We start from the raw sequence: 20,572 nt of genomic DNA, 5'->3' as shown, positions 1-20,572 counted from the left end.
AGTAGTTAAATAAATTTATACGTATAACAAGGAGATCATTGATGATGACGTGCAGTTTTTGAACTTGGGTGACGACGATCTTACTGTCTATCATCTTATAGTCCAAAAACATTGTCATAATGAACTTCTTCATTCCGGCATCCTCTGTTTTATACTTTTTTTCTAAAGCATCCCAAAGTTCTTTTGAGGTTTTGACGTTGTTGTACACATTGTACATATCATCTTGCAGGCCACTCATATTAATTTTACACAAACAATATTAGTGTGTCCATGCTTATGCTACCAAGAATCGTTCTTCAAGCGGAGTATCATCCGACATAAAAAGAACATTCTTATTAATGAACGTCGATAGACTCAATGTAGTGAGTTTGAAGAACATCTTCTACTGCCATCTCTTGAAGTCCACACCAGAAAACTCTGTAGGATTCTTAACTGACGCTAAGGTAGTAGTTGAACGATTGTCTGAAATCGTTGTTGTTGCAGCACTCACTGTTTCAGCATTTTCTTGACTTGAACTAGTCATTTTTTTCTGTCACAAATGATAGATAACTTTTGTATGTAAAATACTAACAGTAAAGAATAAATCTTTACATGGTCTATATCTGATTTAACGATAAAGTTTTTATGTTGCTCCAATCGTTAATTTAATGAATTTTAAAATTCAAATAGAGTAGAAAATCATAAAGGTATTAATCTCCACAAACCTCAATTACAGAAACTTATTAAATATCTTAAGATTGTTATTAACCTGTACGTATAAGGTTAGTCAAAACAAAAACAGAAATAAGAGGAAGGACACAAAAAACAAAATATTCTGAGTCCACAGAAATTGTTGTGTCTCCATAAGAAATTTAATCCCCTCACTGTACCCGAGGTTATGGATTAATTTCTCCCAAGATAAAATGGATTAATCATGTTAAAAAAATAGCGGTACCTCAAACTTCCTTAACTTCAGCGAACTTAAGAACAGAAACAAGTCACACAGACTCAGTCGATCAACACTTTGATTTTGAGAGAAAATACATGCATAGAAGGAAAAAGAATTTGGTGTTGAAAAAACGAAAAATGACTTACTCTTATAGCAAGAAACATGTCTGTTCAGAGAAGTCCGTTTAGACCCGTTTTGTCCAGAAAGTTGCGTCTTTTAGGAAAAATAACAAATATTAGAAAATGTGTCTGTTGGAAAAGTAACGACTTTTCGAAAAGTAACGACTTTTCGAAAAGTAATGACTTTTCGGAAAGAGTTTCGACTTTCGGAATGTTACCGTTACACGAGAATTATTATTTAATTAACTAACGTCCTGAATTAATTTATAAGAGATAATATTAACAAATACCAAATAAATAAAATTTGTCCAAAAAATTTATTAATCAATCACATCATTTGCAGAAGCCGAAGCAGAGGCCGAGCATCACCGAAGACGCGAGGGGCACCTTCTTCTTAGCTCTTTAAGAAATAAAGGAAGTGTTTCTTTATGTAAGTGTAAAAATTTCTCTTTCTTTTGCCGATATGAGAGAAATGACTTTTAATTTGCATTTTGTACATGACTTTTCATTTTTCCTCCAAATTGGTTCCCTCACTTTTTCATATTCTCTATTTTCTTTTCTTATTTACACTTTGCTAAACTCAACATTAACAACATATTTTAATAACTTAAGCACATTGATTAATTAGTCAGACATTAATAAACCTTAGTATGTTAATAACTTTCAGCATGGTAATTGATTAGATCTTTGTTTACAGATTCGAAATTCCGGCATATTCATAATTAATTTCCCGCTTGTAGTAATCAGCATAATAATAATCTCGATTGAACTCTGAGTTGCTTAAATTGATCAGCCTCTGATTAAATTCCACTTGAAATAAATAAATTATGCAATGTGTATAACTGTTTTCTCACTTAATATCAACAACTACATTTTTATGCACCTGCGATTAATTTTTTTGCTAGTTATGTAAAAATTGTGTTGGTTTCTACTTATTATTGAATTAAATCAACTTTTGTCTGGTCATATTTCTACCATTTTAATATTTATTGTTAAGATGCTTGTTTGCGCGCACACACTTTCACGTGAGCCCTTTCACCTTTTAATTGTGTTTGCCAGCATGCTAAATATCTAGAGGCCAATTTCGAATTTTACATGCAAAGTGTTGTCATATTTGTTTTGTTTGGCTTTTAGGGGCTAATTACAGAGCCTATATTTTATTTTTAATCCTAAACTATCTTAATAGAAATAAAATGTCTGCTGGACATTAAATAGGAACGCAAGGCACCTTCTAGGACGGTATGCATGCGGAAGAGGTAGGGATAGTTAGGCACCTATCGGACATGATGGATACTCTGATTTTTTTTTCTCCGGTTAATAAGCTGAGCGCTGGTCCGAAAGGTGTTAGGTTTGTGGATTTTACGTTTCCCTTTCCTTTTCCCCTTTTCATTCGTTTATAATTATAATTGCTTGGTTAGTTTAGTAAAATAAAGTTTGTTTTTTATCTACTTGTGTATTTTCCATCATTTCACTTGTCTTTCTCTAAAAGATTTTATACAAAATTATTGGTATTAATTGTCTTAGTATTCATGTATCTTATCACTTAATTAATCAAAATATTAATAAATAAATGAATAATGACCTTAATTTCTACTTTAAACCCCGCATAAATTGTATGAAATATAGTCGGGACACGCATTTGTTGACATCAAAGAGTTCTTAACATCTTCCTATCGAGAAAAATTTAACCTTGCCCGAATCCATGGTATATTAGACTTTTTTTGTCACGACCCGAAACCACCCCCCTAGAAGTTAAGGAGAACCCTTGGTTCGTGGCAAGGCGTACTTGACCTTTTGGGGTCTGTACAAGCCCTTTAACTATCGTTTCATTACATAAGACATGAAAAGCAGTGCGAAATTTAAAACTTTTCACGAATAATTAATAAAAGGAAATATTCCATAAATACTTAAGAATATCATCGTTACAAGCCAACTTAAAGACACGACATAATATTTTAGGTACACGGCCCTTTACATTAAAAGAGAAATACATAATAAGTTTTTAAATAAGAAACTAAGAAAAAGACTATGCCGTCGAATATATGATGACATACTTTGTCTTGAGAGGAACTTTCCCAAGCTTCACCTTCAAACCTTCAAAAGCTTCCTACCTATCTTATAGAGTATGGAAAAATATGGGGTTAGTAAAAAACAATGTACTAAGTATGGCATATGCAAAAACATGCGAAAAGGGACATTTTAGTAAAAATAACTTTTCATGCGAAATAAGTAAAACATTCACGATTTAAAATTGAAATAGTATAAGTATTATCATTTATAACATAATAGAAGAATCTCATAATTTTTGAATCAAAGAACACATTGCAGTAACATTGAGGACAATAACAGTGAACTAGGATTCATGTGGCACAACCCCAAGTCATGTGAACCCTTTTAACTTGATGTTCCCCTAACCCAAGTTATTCTAAGATTCCCTAAGGTATGCCAAGAAGGAACCGCCCATACACCCCCTTTAAGGCACACCAAAGAGACCCTTAAGACCACCAATCATAGGCTTACCTCGTATGGTAATTAAGTCCACACTCTTGGTCAAACATATGCCAAACTTTCATTTGTACGAACTTCATGCCAATACCCTTCTCGAATAGTACTCATAGATCACACTAAGTGCAATGTGAGAGTAGAATCTCATACTACCACTCCCACTTAGTTCTCCTAATGGCTTCCCTTGTATTGAGTACTTTACAAGAACTTAACCAAAATTACAGTAAACTATACAAACATTACAGTGAACTAAAGACTCCAAAGATAGTGAACTTCCAAGGTATTGCCAATGAGGAAGTGAGCTCATTTCCATAGAAGTTTCCCCACCGAGGTTATCCTAAGCCACTCTAAGGTAAGACATGATGGAAACATCTAAATACCTCTTTCAATGCACACCATGGAGATCCTTAAGACAGCCCACCAAAAGTTTACTCCGCTCGGGATATAAAGTCACCACTTAAAATAGAAGACATTAGAAGAACACTCAACAAACCACCAAAGACTTCACTTTCGAAATGTCGAGGAAGTGCAATGGATAGATACCGTCTCATAACACCACCTACCCTAAGTAGCACGTTCTATTACAATACTTATGTCATACAATTCTTTTGTGGGGATTAGTTTAACCGACATAGACCATGAGACCTAGACATGGAATCCCGATATAAACCACCATCGGATGAGGGATCCTCACTTGCCTAGGGTAAGGTCTTATATTGTAGTTTTTACATGGCTTTCCGAATAGCTACACCTATGTGGGCACATAATTAATGGATAAGGAGATTGCTACTAATTAACTTATTCTCTGCTAATGAGGAGTACTCATCTTAAAAGGTACAATGGAATACAACATCTCAACTCACAAAGTGTAACCAACCCTTATTCATATCCTCTCGGTGATAGGCATAAATCCCCATGGATTCTCAACATTATAAACTATAGGTTAAGGATAACTAGTGAACACCGCCACCAAGAAGGTGGACCATACCACTAAAGAGCAATATATAATAAGAACTTCATAATATAAGCTACTCACCGTTAAAACAATCAATCACAATCTATAATCATTTTATCAACATTTCATTATAATAAGGCACTTATGGAAGTAGCTAAAACATGATAAAAATACAACAAAACCAATGTTCATACCCTATATACAAACATGCTCACTTCACCCATTTCTTAGGCTAAAAGTTTGAAAAATGCATAAACATAAGTTCATTAGGGTTTTGAAACTAATATCATCAATTAATTCTAGAATAAACAAATTTGAGTCATTAAAACACTTTTACAAGAAGACTCATACTTAGAATCAAAGATAGAAGAAAGTAGAGTTTGAAAACCCTTTTCCAAATCTTTTAGAAAGGAGTGCTTGAATAGAAGAGGGTTCAATGATAGATACCATACCTAAATAAAAAGGAAACCCACTAAGTTTTTGTTAAGAAACACGTCCAAACCAGAACTTCTTTACCTCCTTAAGTTTTATCTCTAATGGTGACTTTGAGAGAGTTTTCTTTAGAGAGGGAGTTCGAATTTTGAAGTAAGGGGTCTTGTCTAGGTCTAGGACTTAAAACCAACCTAATATAACATAAAAATACAAAATATTTAACTAGGGTTATGAAGTATTTGTTTTGAATTTAAAAAACACCCTAAGCCTTCAAGTTAAATGTTGCAGCTTTTGGCATGACCCATCGATGGACCCAAGAAACGAGGCATCGACTGGATGACTGCCCATGCTGCATGGGTGTCGTTTGGGTCTGCAGCTGGAACATGGAGCCTATAACTCCACGACTAAGTGGCAACCTACACCCCCTATACAACGAGGCGTCATTGATTCTACGTCCAGTAGACTTCCCTCTTATGACGGAGCAGTGGTTTGGCAGCTTGGTGCTAAGTATTGGGTCCTCTTCCAAGGCCCATCATGGGTCCTAGGTAGGGTCGTACCCGAATTTTAAAATCCTAAGCTAAGTCATATAGGTCTTTCGAACATCCCACGTCAATTTTAAGCAAAATGAACATGTAAAACTCACTCAAACACATCAAGACACAGAAGCACTTTCCAAGGCTCAACTTCTGAATGTCATGGACGTTTTTGGACGTTTTACCTCCAAACTAACCAAACATCATGAACTTCCTAATAACACTAATGTAACTCATTTTAAAACAAAATTAACTCAATAAACACTCACGAAGGTCTAGTTCACCGTAGTTCATTTTAGGGCGTTATACCTTTAGTTAGATAAATAGGTTAGTTAGGTGTACTATCTTTCCTTTAATTGATTGTGTGACGACTCTTCTTCAAAATAAAACCTAAAAAAGTTGTCAAGTCATTGCACAAAACCCATTTAGCAAAAAAGGGGGCGCTACAGGTGATTTAAGGCTAAAATTTTCTACTTTAATCAAGAGATTGTGGGTCATAACTTGATTCCACGTTTAACAATTCTTGTTGATAAATAAATTTCAAAGTCTTTTTATTAAGGTATTTCTTTTTTAGTATTTAATGTGAACCTTTGCAATTTTGATTTGATTCACCTGAGTTGAGTGCCTTTTGGAAATAGTCTCTCTACGTCCATAAGGTAGGGATAAGGTTTGTGTATTTTCTACCCTCTCCAAACCCCACTTGTAGGATTACAACAGGTATGATGAGGTTGTTGTTTCTTTGAAACTTGCTATTGTTTGAAATCTCTATATATTTTGCCTTTGATAACAAGTTTTACTCCAGTCATGTTGAAGCTTTTAATGATTTCTTATGAAATTAGTTTATTACTATAATTTTGTGGAAGCATTTAATGGCTTTGTTTACTACTCTATAAGTCCACTCCTTTTAAATTCCACTTTTGGCCTTAGTAAAATGTTTATAGATACAGAAGTATATACGTTTTGTTTCTGATGAAATGTTTAAAAGACCCTTTTTCTTAAATTTTGTGTCAAGTGAAATGATGCCACATAAATTGGGACACATGGCGTAATTCTTTTTGTATGTTGTCCTTGAATTATTAGAAATCTATGGTTATTGAATTGGTTGATAAAGGGTTGTTTATTTGTATATGATTATTTGTTGAATGTCTTAGATTCAAGTATTCTTATATGTATATCTCTAGTGCGGAGGTAATAATAGGCTCTAGGTTCAGAGACAAACTCTGGAAATTAAATGGTTCAAGTTGAGTAGGACCGAAACAAAATAATTAAAGAGTAAATTTGGTGATGCTACGTATGATATCATGCATCATAGAAGTGAGTTTGATGATCATGTTATCTCCAAGACAGGATGTTTAAGTATATGGGGTCATTAAATTCAAGGTAATAGGGAGATCCACGTGGACGTCGCATATTATATTGGGGAAAATAGGTTAATTTAAGGCTCGCATTCAGAGTCTTGTGTGATAAGAAGGCTTCCTGAAGAGTAAAAGTAAGCTCTACGAAATAGTGGTTAAACCGAATAGGTTGTATGAGATGGAGTGTTGACTAGTCTATAACTCATATGTTGTCTTTAGATGGTGAAAAATTGCAAAGATGATAATGTTGAGGTAGATTTGTGGACATACTCACAGGATAAAATTAGGAATGAATATATTTTTTGAACAAGGTAGGAGTTGCCTCTATGGTGAATAATATGCGGGAAGCAACACTAAAATGGTGTGTCCATGCGAAGAAGAGAAGTGTATATATCTAGTTTGGACCGAGGAGGTATAGAGATTGGTAATGATGGGCCCCAAGAGAGGTATAGGAAGGCCGAAAAAGTATTAGAGGAGGTATTTAGACAAGACATGTTGCTTCTCCAACTTACCGAGGAAATGACCTTAGATATGAGGGTCTAGAGGTCGCAAATTAGGGTAAAAGGTTACTTAAAGTTAAGTTTCATCTTCCCTACCTACGGTATAAGATTGGTGGTCACACTTTAATCTTCTTTCTTATCGGTGGTAATAGAACTATTATCATTGTTTCTTATTTTTTTAATATCGATAATTACCTGTATTATTTGTTCTTTGGTTATCACATTATTTTGTTACCATTATTGTTCTTTCCTCACTATGTTGGGTGTTTCTCTCATTTCACATTATTTCATTGACATTAGGGCTCTCATTAATGTATTACCTTTTTCCAAATTTCTTTATTTAAAGTCAATGGTCTAGTAGAAAGTAAATATAGAGACAAGTTCTGCTACTCTATATCCTTCCTAGACCGTTTTCATGGGATTATACTAAGTATCTTATTGTATATCTCTATGTAGTCCTTTTTTCATGTCTTTTATCACTTACATGGGATAGTTGCAGAAATATGAATGAAAAGGAGGACTTGATTTAAATTATGGGGGCAATTTGTGTTTGGAAATCTCAGTAGATATATATTAAAAGCTAGATACAATTGTGGCAAGTGTATTGTGTAGACCTATGTTATATATTGATATATGTCGATGGTATAAGCTAAAACTAAGGTTTAATGAGGTGATGAAGTTGTTTGGTAAAACGCCACCTTGTAGGCTCAAAACCAAGTCATCAGAGGACGGAGAGATATTTACCATTCTACTACGAGACTTTTGGTTGGCCAGAAGACCAACAATTTATAAGTACATATAAAATATACTCTACCTTCAAAAATGTATCATGGAACCATAAATTCAAAAAATTAAAGTTAAATTATTGTGACTTGTGACAACATAATGGACTTGAAAGTAACAACTAGGAATTAAAAGCTTGATGTTCGACCATTTTTCCTCAAGCCATCCATCTGCATCATTATTGTTACCAACTCTGGTTTTTCTATCTTGCCAGTTTTTTCTTCAGCTAACAACACGAGTTTTTGAGCTTCAGGAGACCTTTTATTCATTCATCCATGATTTCTTTCTGCCTAGTCCTTATGTCTAAGTAATTCTTCAAACTCTTGACCTTGTTCCTCCCTTTTCTCATACTTTAGTTTCAACAATGCTTCTGATTTAATACAATTATTTAGTTTTTTCCTATCCTTTTAGGTAAAGAACTCCTGGTAACTTGACTTGGCTCGAGCCAAATCCCTCCAATTCTTAACCATGGCAGGGAATTCATACTTGACAGTTAGCGACTGCTTGGCTTGTTCATCACCAAACAAAGTTGAAGGATCATTCAAAGAAGCAATTGCACTGTATATTTCCTACTCTTTCAACAGGTTATTATTATTGAATGCCTCTAAATGCAGTTTGATGGAGAAATAGAATATGAACTTTGCGAGTGCTTGGGATGAAGAAGTAGTACTATATCTAAGGAAGCCTTATTATCGATCGGGATACCGCTTCGGTAAATACTTCAAGTATGACTGAGCCATGTGGAAAGTTGATTCAATGTCCTCTATAATGATGAACTACATCAGCACTTTATTTGGAACCGATGTGGTTGCTTGAGCCTGACATTATAAAGCTATACTTTTACATGAGCTCATATGATATAAACAAGGAAATGCTAAACCAGAAAAGCCATCAAATATCAATTTAGTAAACCTAGTTTGCTGAAAGAACTAGAAGTGGAACATGTAGAATAACTGCAGCAGTTCTTGTTTTCTCGTGCTCACTTGGGGCAACGTATTATTTATTAAATTTCGCAATAGTGGTGGCAAATAAGCGGGTTGAGTCAAATGTGGGGGGTTGAAAATGGGTAAACATAAAATGAGTAATCATTCAACCCGCCCATAATTGATATGGGTACAATAGGTTTGGTAATAAATGGGTTGGGTAAAATACTAGTTTACCCATATTTCATGAATAAATAGTTCTTTACTCAAGAATTCAATATGGAGAAAATATTTTAGTCTTTTTTTAGATCAAATATGTTGAGACTTCTTCGTTTAGTTATTTTTTTATTATAAAAGAATAAAAACACGTTTAAAAAAATTTCGGGGTTTGGGGGGGGAGGGGGGGTGATAGGGGGCTAGCGGGGGATGGTGGGATCCAGGATAGGGTGAAAAAATATTGAACTTAAAAATATTTTTTAAACAAACTTAATATTTTTGAAGGGTGGGGATTGGTTGGGGGCAGGGGTGGGGGTGGGGGTGGGGGGACGATGGTTGGGGTGGGGTGGGTCCAGGATAGGGTGAAAAAATAAATATTTGAAGTTGAAAACATTTTTTAAACAAACCTAATTATTTTTTTAGGGGGGGGGGGAGTGATGGTTGGGATGAAAAAAATAAATTTTTGAAGTTGAAAACATTTTTTAAAAAATAAACTTAAATTTTTCTTTTTTTGGGTGGGGGTGGGGGTGGGGGTGAGAGGGTGTGTTGGGGGGGGGGGGGGTCAAGGGTAGGGGTAAAACAATAAATATTTGAATTTCAAAATATTTTCTAAAAATAATTTTTTTTTGGGAAGGGTGGAGGTCGAGAGTTGAAATATTAATATGGACCCATATATGAAAGTTTAAAAAATTGCTTCTAAAACATGGCAAAAAGTTTTTTGAAAATGTGGAGAAAACTTGCAATACTAATATATGGCCCGTAGTTTACCAATAATATATCCATATTTTAATGGGTAAAATATGGGTATAATCCAAAATACTTTCCATATTTAAAATCACTCTTTCAACCCATATTTGAAGGACTATTTGGGCGGGTCGGTGAAAAATAGGCTTAAATTGTCAGCACTAGTTTCACATAATAAATAATCTTCATCGTCGATCTTCCTCGGTACTTTACTATTCAAATAGTGGACTAAAATATTCAAATGCTTAGTATTATTTATTTTTTGTTGTGAACACATATTCAAATGGTGGACTATAATAGACACTTAGTTTTATTCTTAGTCACTGATTAATATATATCATATCATACATTATTATAAGTGGGAAAATTTTTAGTTCAAAGTTGGATTACAAAAAATTTCCGTCACCAATTTTTTTAATTGAAAAATCTTTTATAAATTTTCAAAATTAAATCAATAATGACAATTAAACTAGATCAAATACATGAATCGATGTTACAACTTGTCATTTTCCATTTCTTAATGAATTTGATTGTTAAACCTTTTAGTTTCCACCATTAAACAAATTCATTCACAACCTTCATGTACTTAATTTCTCCCTTTATAAATTGGATAAAAAAATACTAATCCACTATACTTTATTTTTCATCATCTAATAGTTCTTGTGTATTATTCTTTCATTGGTCTCTATTTTTCTTATTGATTTGTGCCTTTGTTCATTTTTTATTTTAATGATGTAGAAACACATCATATAATAGTTTTCATGTTATTTTTCTTATTGGTCACCATTTTTTTTTTGTTGGTTTGTGCCCTTGGTTCATTTTTTTAATTTTAATGATTGGTTGATTATTGGAGTGATATTCTAATTGGTAAAAATATTGTTCAATCCTTACAAGGTTCTCATTGACCCCCCCCCCCCCTCCCCTCCCAATAAGTTTGTTGATATTTAAATTCTATGCAGAAAGTAAACACTAAAAACAGTTTATTTTATATGCACAAAAACATAGATAGGAGTACTTCAGACAATATTGAGCATTTTGTATCAACAACAGTTGGGCCTATGTAATTTATAACATTAACATAGGTCAAGCGTGCAAGACACATTTCGAGAACTACTATTACTAAAAGCATAAAAAAAAGTTAAAAGTTGAATTACGATTTTACCCTTTCTATAAATTAAATTGTTAAAAAATATTTAAATATTTGATTGTATAAATTTAATTAAATATAAATGACTTTTACACTTCCTAGGGTTAACTCTTAATTAAATATCTAATTTAATAATAATTATCATCTATAATCTATATGAATATAATAATTATTTTTTAAAAAAAACATTTAACTAAATTGCTATATTTTTCCTCTTTCTTATAACATTTTCTTTAAAAGGAATGACTCTAGTTTCACAAATTTAAATTCATTGATTCTTAATTACATGATAAAAACGTAATTGTTCTTTCTACATGGTTTGCTAACTTTAATTTTTTTTTCATATTCTTCATTTATTTATTATATTTTTTCAATTACTCATTCAACTTTTATGCTCTTAATATTAATAACTCTCATCTTTTTATATCCATAACCTCCAAGTATTTAAACTAAAACATTAAGATATCTTTTGATATTTCTTATATTTTGTTTATACAAAATCAACTTCTTTAATTGATGAAACCCCAACCAAGATTATTAGGTTATTATTTTTATTCTATAGTTAAAGTAGATGAAGAAGACTCTTGAATTTTGATAGGATATGGAAGGAGTAGATAAGAACTTAGAGAGTTATGTACTAATTTTGTATTTATTTTTCAACTATATATACATCACTCTACATGTAACACACGTCCATGGTACGTGCTCAGAAACTAGTATTAAAAAAAGACAACTTGATACATACTTGAAGTCTTTACCAATAATTACTAGCATTGGAATATTTTAGTCGACCATTTGAGTAGTAAAGTACTGAGGAAGATCTATGATTAAGATTATTTATTAATCAAAACTTAATAAATAATATCTTGTCCCAAGTGATCACGAGAAAAAAAGAACTGATGCAGTTATTCTACATGTTCCACCTCCAGTACTTTAAGCGAGCAAGGTTTATTCAATTGACAACTAATATGTTTTCTGGTATAGCGTTTCCTTGTTATTGTCATGAATTTATGTAAAAGTATTGTTTTATCTTGTCAGTCTCAGGCAAGCACATCAATCCCTAGTCAAGTGTTTACGCAGTTCATCAATATAAAGAACATTGAGTCAACTTTCTAAACGGTTCAATCATACTTCAATTCTTTACTAGAGAAGTATGTCAACAAAAAATCAGGGCTACGGAGCAATAGTACTACATATTCAACCCACACACTCGGAAAGTTGATGTCACACCCTAGGTCTACACCTGCGCGGGACTGGAACTCTTGAACAATTGTTGGCTCCAAGCGAATCCTTGGTGTTGCTTACTTACTCAGAAGAAGACTTAGCAAAGATACATCTATGAAATAAACTGAAATGTCATAAATGAACATTCAACTGGACATTAAGGCAAACTCAAGTCTCAACATATAGTGACGATAAAAAGAATAAAGAACTAACATCAGACTGTCTATTTATAAAGCCTATAAACAACTCAGATGGATGTCAGGATAGGACCACGACATCCTAATGAACTAATAATATAAACTAAAAGCAATAAAGGGATCCTCAGGAAAACAAGGAGGCTCACCACAAGACTATGAGGTGGTCATCTAAATCAACAACGCTGGATATCGATCTTAGTTACCTGTGATAAAGGACAAATGACATCAGTACTTTAAATGTACAAGTATGCGAGGGGAATGTTAAAACAATACATAATATTGAAAGGAGTTGAAGAACTTACCTGGCTCAAATCAATTTAACATAACTAAACACGATTCAATATAAAGAAGTTTAAAACAATTGCAATATAAAAAAAATTGTTTAAAACATGACATCAACTCTTTGTGTATGCAAATATACAAACAAGTCCAAAATTTATGTAAAAATACAATAATTCTATTTATAAAAATACTTCTGGGGATTTTCTCTAGCCTACAACCATCACATAAGAACTATTGTGATGATACAACATTTTGCCTCACGCTATCAGGGTCTTCCTATACCGTTCCACGAGTATATCACCTGAAATATTAAGTGGATCCTCTAGTCTATGCTAAAATCATTATAAGAATCATCTAAAAAGTATAAGCCTTTTCTACCCATGGTGACTACACGTTTATGGGGATTGTGAGTTGTCTCGACTCTTACCCATATTTGTGCTCAATACTACTCCTAAAATTTATGATATTATCTCTTATGTTTAAAAAACATACTTCTTTCTTTGATTTGAGATGATTTCTAAAAAACATAGCTCAAAGGCTATCTTGGAAATTAAAGTTTCGTCTTTTGCTTCTTTAAGAAAGCGATTACTCTTTTATGAAAACAAGCTCAAAAGCTCCTTGGAAATCTCAATTCCTGTTCTTATTTAAATGTGAAAATATTTTAAACTCTTTGAGAATACTTAGACCCCATATACTTCTTTGAAGAATTGAACTTCAAACTATACGTGTTACTCTTTACCCATCTTGAACTTCAAGTCTTAAGACAAAGTTAAAAGCATTTGCAACAAACTTCTGAGTTTTGCGCGATTCTAAGTTTCGATGAGTATATTATGACCTTTGGAAGTTGGACTTTGTGATTAAGGAAAGTCCAAATCCAAAAAATTTTGAGGGTAATTTAGTCTTGTCCATACCTAATTATTTTAATCCATTTTACAAGTTTAATATGTGTCAAATCTGATTTTAATCAGTTTTAGAAAAGTGAATTTCATACTATGGTTTGGAAAAACCAAAAGGATAAGAGGAAGCAAGATTATTCAAGATTCGTTTATTTCACCGAGATTAACTTGTGATTTCCTCGGGAGAGATCCCTACAAGGTATGTGATATCACATAGCATTGGCTCAATTTGCCGACACGTAAATAATGATTTGTTTTCAGCAAATTTAAGTTAATAAAAGTTTAGAAATTTAATTCTTGATGGGTTTGTTGAAGTTCCAATTGATTCTTGTTTCGTTGAGGATTTGTTTGATCCTAGTATGTGATTTTAGGTCCATTTATGAGTAGAATCTGATGTATTTTGAACCTTTAGTCCATTCCAAGTGTTGGAGAAAGAACCTATATAGTTTAGAGGGTTTAGATCTATAAAACGAAGAACAATTTTTTTCATATGAAATCAGGAACAACCTCCGCGTCGCGCGCCCGCTTCCCTGATTAAAATGTTTTTGTTTCATCTCATGGAGATAACACAGAGTGTTCTGCGTCAAAATCCATTTTATAAACCAAATTTTAAAATATACTACGCGTTGTGGACCCATTTTTTCATATTTCAATTTTTGGTCTTTTATCATTATTAGCTATCTAAAATCATCCTAACCATGATGAGATCTTTCCAATAAATTATTAGAATCCTTAATCAATAATTCTATTCAAGGATTGGTCAGGAATCAAGTCAAAAGTTGTTAAGATCAAAGTCAAGAGAAGTCAAGAGTCCAGTTACGAGCAGTTCATAATGTTTTCTAAAAGTCTTTTGCAAATGTTTTGACTTTGTTTTAAGACATATTTTTTGAGTTCAGTAAAGAGTAAAGTCGAAGTTCATTTTTTAAAAGTTATATGAGGACTAAGTATTCCCAAAAATGTTTAAAATGATGTCACATTTAAATAGTAACTGAAACTGAGATTTGAAAAGAGCCTACGGGTTGTTTTAGGAAAAAAGTAATGGTTTTTTAAATGAATCAAGAGGGGAAGCTTTGATTTCCATGATAGCCTTTGATCTATGTTTTTGAGCACTAAGATCAAATTTTAGAAGAAAGTATGTTTTAAATATGAAGAACTAATATAGTATAATATTTTTGAGAGTAGTATTGAGCACCTATATGGGGAGAGTTCAGAAAACTATCAGCCTTATAAACCATGTAGCCATCATGGGTAGAAAAGGGTCATACTTTTTAGATGAATCCTTTTTGCTTAGACTAGTGGAGTTATTCATGTCCTATACATTTGGCAGGGCACAGGATGCTCGGCAGCGCGACAAAAATCGTTGTATCATCATAATAACTCTTATGTGATGATTGTGTGTTAGAGAAACTCCCGTAGCAATATTTTTTATTTTATATACGTCGATTTATTTGTATTGTTAAGTACATCTAAAAGTTATTTTTATCGTTGCATAGACGCAGAGTTGACATCATGTATTAAACAATTTTTCTTTATATTGCACTTGTTTTAAACTTCTTTATTTTGATATGAATTTAGTTATATTTAGTTGTGCCAGGTAAGTTCTTTAGTTTCTTTCATATTTATTTCAAGCCTATGTTGTATTAACATTCTAACTAGTATACTCGTACATTCAATGTAATGATATCAGTTTGCCATCATTGTATTTTGATGTGTTCCAACGCACACTTGATCCAATGAGCAATTTAGAGTTAATTAGTGAGCCTCCTTGCGATCTAGACGATTAGTTTTCATTGCTTTTTAGTTTTAGTTAATTAGGATGTTGTGGGATTTGTCTCAACATCTATCCTCTTGTTTTTAGAGGATTTATAGATATATTGTTATAGTTCTTTAGTCTTGTAGTTTTCTATTGTATCGTTTAAGGCTTGAGTTGTCATTTTGGCTAAGATATTATTTCTTTAAGTAATGAAATGAACTTATCTTTGAGTTTAAATCTCCGAACTTATATTTGAGTTTAAATCTCCGCTGAGTAAGTAATCAAAGCTAAGGGTTTGCTTGGGGACAAATGGTTCTTGAGTGCCAGTCCCACTAGGGTGTTGGATCGTGGCTTGACAAATATGGTAATAGAGCTCATAATTAGAAGAACCCTAGGGATTCTATGAAGTCGTGTCTATAGAGTCCTAGTTATCAATGTGAAAGGGTAACATCTATAATTAGTGGGCTGCAACCTTTAGGAATTTCATCACTTCTTTCGTATTCATTTCATGCGTTAGAGTTTAATCTCTAAAGTGTTTCCCTCTAATTTGTGCTTGCACGTGTTTCAGATAATCATGACTCTACAAAGAACAGCCAGAGGTCGTCCATCTAGGAGGAATGTTGAATCTCGTAAGTAAGGGATACCCAATGCACCTGAGGTGCAACCCTGAGGAGAACTTACTCGAGTTTAAAGAGGAAACAAGAATGCTCGGTCAAGTTCTTACTAATCAGTTTGGGCAATAGAAGGGATCTAGGCAGGTGGTAGTTGATACTAGAAGTATCTTTGAGTTTTTAAGAATGACTTCTCCAAGCTTCATTGGTTTAATCACTATTTATGATACGGAGAACTTCATTGAGGAGCTGAAAATGGTATTCTGTGTGATGCATGTTGCTGATACAAAGAGTGTTAAGCTAGCTGCATATCAATTGAAGAGTGTATATAGGACTTAGTTTGATTAGTGGAAAGAGGGTAGAGATGATGATGCACCACCTTATAGTTGGGCTTGTTTTGAGGAAGCCTTCTTGGGGCGTTTCTTTCCCCGAGTAATAAATGAGTCTAAGGTATGAGAATATCTTACCCTTAAGTAGGATTCTCTTAGTGCTTATAAGTATGGGTTGAAATTTACCCAACTACCCCGATATGCCCCAGAGTTGATTGTAGACATCAGGAGTAGACTAAGTTTGTTTATTGCTTGATTGTCTCATATCTCATGTAAAGAAGGTAGAGCTCCGATGATGATAGGCGACATGGATATTTTGCGGTTGATGGATTATGTGCAGCTTCTTGAGGAAGAGAAGCTCAGGGATAGAGAAGAGTTTAACAATAAGAGACACAATAAAGGAAATGAGTTCGGGTAGTGGAAGAGTAATACTAACCGGTCATCTTTCCAACAGATGCGAAAGGGACCTGCTCCATCATCTGCTAGTGCACCTACACCGAAGAACAAAGATGAGTACAAGAATCAAAACTTAAGAGCTTAACCTGCTTATTCTCAAAGTAGCATGGCACAAGGGGGTAGTAAGTCTCATACATGCGCCAAGTGTGGTAGGAATCATTCAGCTACTTGTCGTGAGGGCTCCACTTCTTCTTTCAAGTATGCTCAGAATGGGTATTTCATGTGAGTGTGTCCAAAGAACAATTAGGGAAATGGTAATGGGGAGATAGAGACCAGTCTTCTTCAGTTGATCCATAAGGATGAGCTACACCTAAATGGTCTACTGTTAGTCCTAGTGGGGGGAACAAACCACTTATATGCTGTCAATAGTCGCCAAGAGGAAGAGGAGTCGCCAGATGTTGTCACTAGTATGCTCTAAGTTTGTGATCTTACTTTTTATGCTTTTCAAGATCCAAGAGAGATTTTATATTTTTTTAAATCCTTATGTTGCTATGAATTTTGATGTTATCTTTAAGATACTTAATGAACCATTCTGCGTTTCTACATCTACTGGTGATATTATTCTAGCATAAAGAGTCTATCGTGATTGTCATGTTTTCGTCAATCACAAAGTACCATGGCTAATTTAGTTCAGTTAGACTTGTAGATCAAGATTAGTTAGGGGTATTTCTTGATATGGTTGGAAAGCCCTTGGAAAGATCTTCCCAACGGCGCCGAGTTTTCACTATTTCGATATCATATAAGGATAATATATCTTTCAAAAGTTGGGTTGTTGAAGTAAGGAAAGTCTAATTCCGGATTAAAGTAAGGGAGAACAAGTGTTTTCACCCATCTATTTTATAATCCATTTTAAGGGTTTATTTGGGGTAAAAATAAGTTTTACTTCAAATTAAAAAAATTATTTTACGCTTAGGGCTTGGAGAAGAGAAAAGAGAAGAAGAAAAAGGGAGAAAGATCAAGGATTCGTCAAGAACACAAAGGTTTTGCCCGTGGAATTCGTCGGGGGTGATCCCTATCAAGGTATGTGAGATCCTTTTGTGTTGGGTTAGTTCACCCAAACACTATCCTGTTTAATTCAATTTTTTGAGTAGATTGAGTGGTGAAAATTGATGTTCTTGAAGAATAATTGTTGGATTCTTTTTGGTTGAGTTTTTGGATGCCTAGAGTTTATTTGATTTGTGTTACTGGGTTATTTTTTGAGTCAAATTTGTTGGGTATTGAGGGTATTTGTAACACCTCTAAAATGACTTAGATGAAACTATATCCTAACACATTTTTCATCAGGTTTCAAAGTCGTAAAATTGTGTATATTGATGTTCTGAGGCAGTGTCTAAAGTTTTTTTGATGTTTGGAGGTCAAACGTCCATGACGTTCAAAGATTTGCCTTGGGACAGGCTTGTATGTTTAAGTGTGACTTTGCATGTTTTATGTGTTCATTTTTTATTGAAATTGATATAGGAGGATTCTAACATGTATACAATTGTATTTAAGTTGGAAATGTCTGGGCACGACTTCTGATGGAAAAACATAAGGGTCCTTGAGAAGGACCCAACTTTTGAACAAAAGCTGTCATACTAAGTCAAACCAATGAGAGGAAATCGACGCCCAGTAGGTTAGTCAACGAACCGTAGATTGGGGCGCGAGTCTATACATAATATGGGGAGATTAATATCCCATTTGGAAAGCTCTGACTCAAACCACGGACCATCAGGACCGTGCGTATGTGGGTCTACGGGGTAAGCATGAAGACATCGATTGACACCTGCAGAATTTTCTATTATCTCGGCCAAACCTTAAGCATTTTAGGTATTTCACCAAGCTTCCTAAAAATATTTTGGGAGTCTTCCTAAGGGGTATTATGTGTATTTTAATTAGTTTTATAAGCCTATAACCCCTAACCAAGTCATTATTCAATATAAAAAAACCAAACCCAAAAAAGAAATCTCTAGAACACTATTGAAGCTTGAAGGGAGATTTGAGCTTGAAGCTTGATTTATCCATTAAATTTCTCTAAATTTCGTGCTTAGAATCGACTAAATTATGTTTTTCATCTTGAATCTTCTTTTCTCAAGGCGCCAAACTTCAAACTGTTTTTCCAAGATTTTCTCAAAGTACGAATGTTTAAATTGAAATCTAGCCATCGGTTCTTGCATAAAACATTTTGAATCAATGAATTATGACTGAATTGTTGTTAATTTGATGATTTTAGACTTAAAATTCCATGAACCTATTCAATTCATGAATTCCTTATTTTGGCTATTATATGGGTTATTTGATCATGTTTCTATTTTATTGATTTCTTCTGTAGATTGATTAGGACTACTAAATTATGAAAGAATATGGTAGAACTGTATGTAGTCTATCCTAAATGATGAATTCATATTGTATTATCTTGAATCATTCTATATATGATTATTGAATTGAATAGGTGAGCAGACTATCGGTAATAGCCTTTGTGGATTAAATTTGCTATGGATTAGAAATGTTGTGATTGGATTGGTTGTATGTTAACCTAAACCTTCTATATGTTGTGAAGTATAGGTATTTCAATTGTGATTTTTGGTATAGTCCACTTATGGTGGCGATGCTTATGTCCTATACTTGTAATGTGGCCTTGTTGGCATTACATTATGAAATGTGAAAGAATGTTGCCTTGAAACATTACTGTATGAATTATGATGCTATTATGTTATAACTTGGACATGTGATCATTATGAAGGTCTATATGACTTATGTGTATATGTGCTGTCAAAGTATGTGTTTTTCTAAGTGAATATATGTGATAATGACAGGATTAGTGGTGCCTGATATGTGTATACTTGGAGTTGAAGTGTGAATCTTCATAGTTGACTATATGAACCTTATGATGAGTTATGTTGATTATTCTATAAGATTCAGTTGGCTGACTGGTAGTTTGCTTAGTTGACCCTTTATGCTACTTGAATGATATTGTACATATGCTAAGATGATAATGATGTGTGTCTTGTTTCGGTAGACCTTTGTCCCTTACTTGATACACTAGGATTGTCAATATGGATCCTTGACTTAGTAGGCTAAAACACCCTTCTCATGAATGTATATGTATAATGGAATATGATCTTGAATATAGTTAAGAAGGTCATTTATGTGGAAACTTCTAGAAATGAGGTTATGATATCATTCAAGTTGATAGCCGTTAATTTTGTGAATGATGGACTTAGGGGTTGTTGGCTGGAACGGCATGAAGTCATTGTTAGGAAAGTCATCGAGCTATCTTAGTAACCATTGTAAGGCATCCCTAGTGGACCCTCGTTGGTAAGGTGTATAATGATTTGGTTATGAATAAGATATGGTACCTTTTCATATGCTCCTTTATTAAATTACTCTATGAGAGGAAAGGCGAGCACTGAGTCGGTATACTTGGGGAGAATCTCTAATTGAGAAGAAACTAGAGTACAAAGAAACCCTTGATATTCCTTAACCACGTGTCAACATGGAATGTTTCCTAGTTCTACAATTGGCAAGTAGAATACCCTCCATTGGAGTAGCTAGTATGTTCTATGTCAATTATTGCCTACTCTCATCATGTGGGATACGTGCTACTGTTAGATAAGTTCTATGAAGTTTAGGTAGTGGAATAGGACACTGTCTACACATTGCACGAATAGGCTTTGAAAATGTTAGTATGTATGTTCCCTATGTCTT

General features: G+C 33.7%; 1 protein-coding gene across 1 annotated transcript in view; it reads right to left on the bottom strand.

Annotated features, from left to right (window-relative positions):
- Positions 1-382: 382 nt before the first annotated feature.
- Positions 383-20,572, bottom strand: part of LOC138338816 (uncharacterized) — a 28,371-nt gene continuing 8,181 nt past the window's right edge. Inside the window, exon 3 of the mRNA XM_069289900.1 lies at positions 383-529. Coding sequence (XP_069146001.1) covers positions 383-529 — 147 coding nt within the window. The remainder of the gene's footprint in view (positions 530-20,572) is intronic.

This window comes from Solanum lycopersicum, chromosome 10 (genome assembly GCF_036512215.1).
Source record: "Solanum lycopersicum chromosome 10, SLM_r2.1".
NCBI classification, from domain to species: Eukaryota; Viridiplantae; Streptophyta; class Magnoliopsida; order Solanales; family Solanaceae; genus Solanum; species Solanum lycopersicum.
The sequence above is the reverse complement of the archived record's forward strand: the minus strand, read 5'-3'. Positions and strand labels throughout refer to the sequence as shown.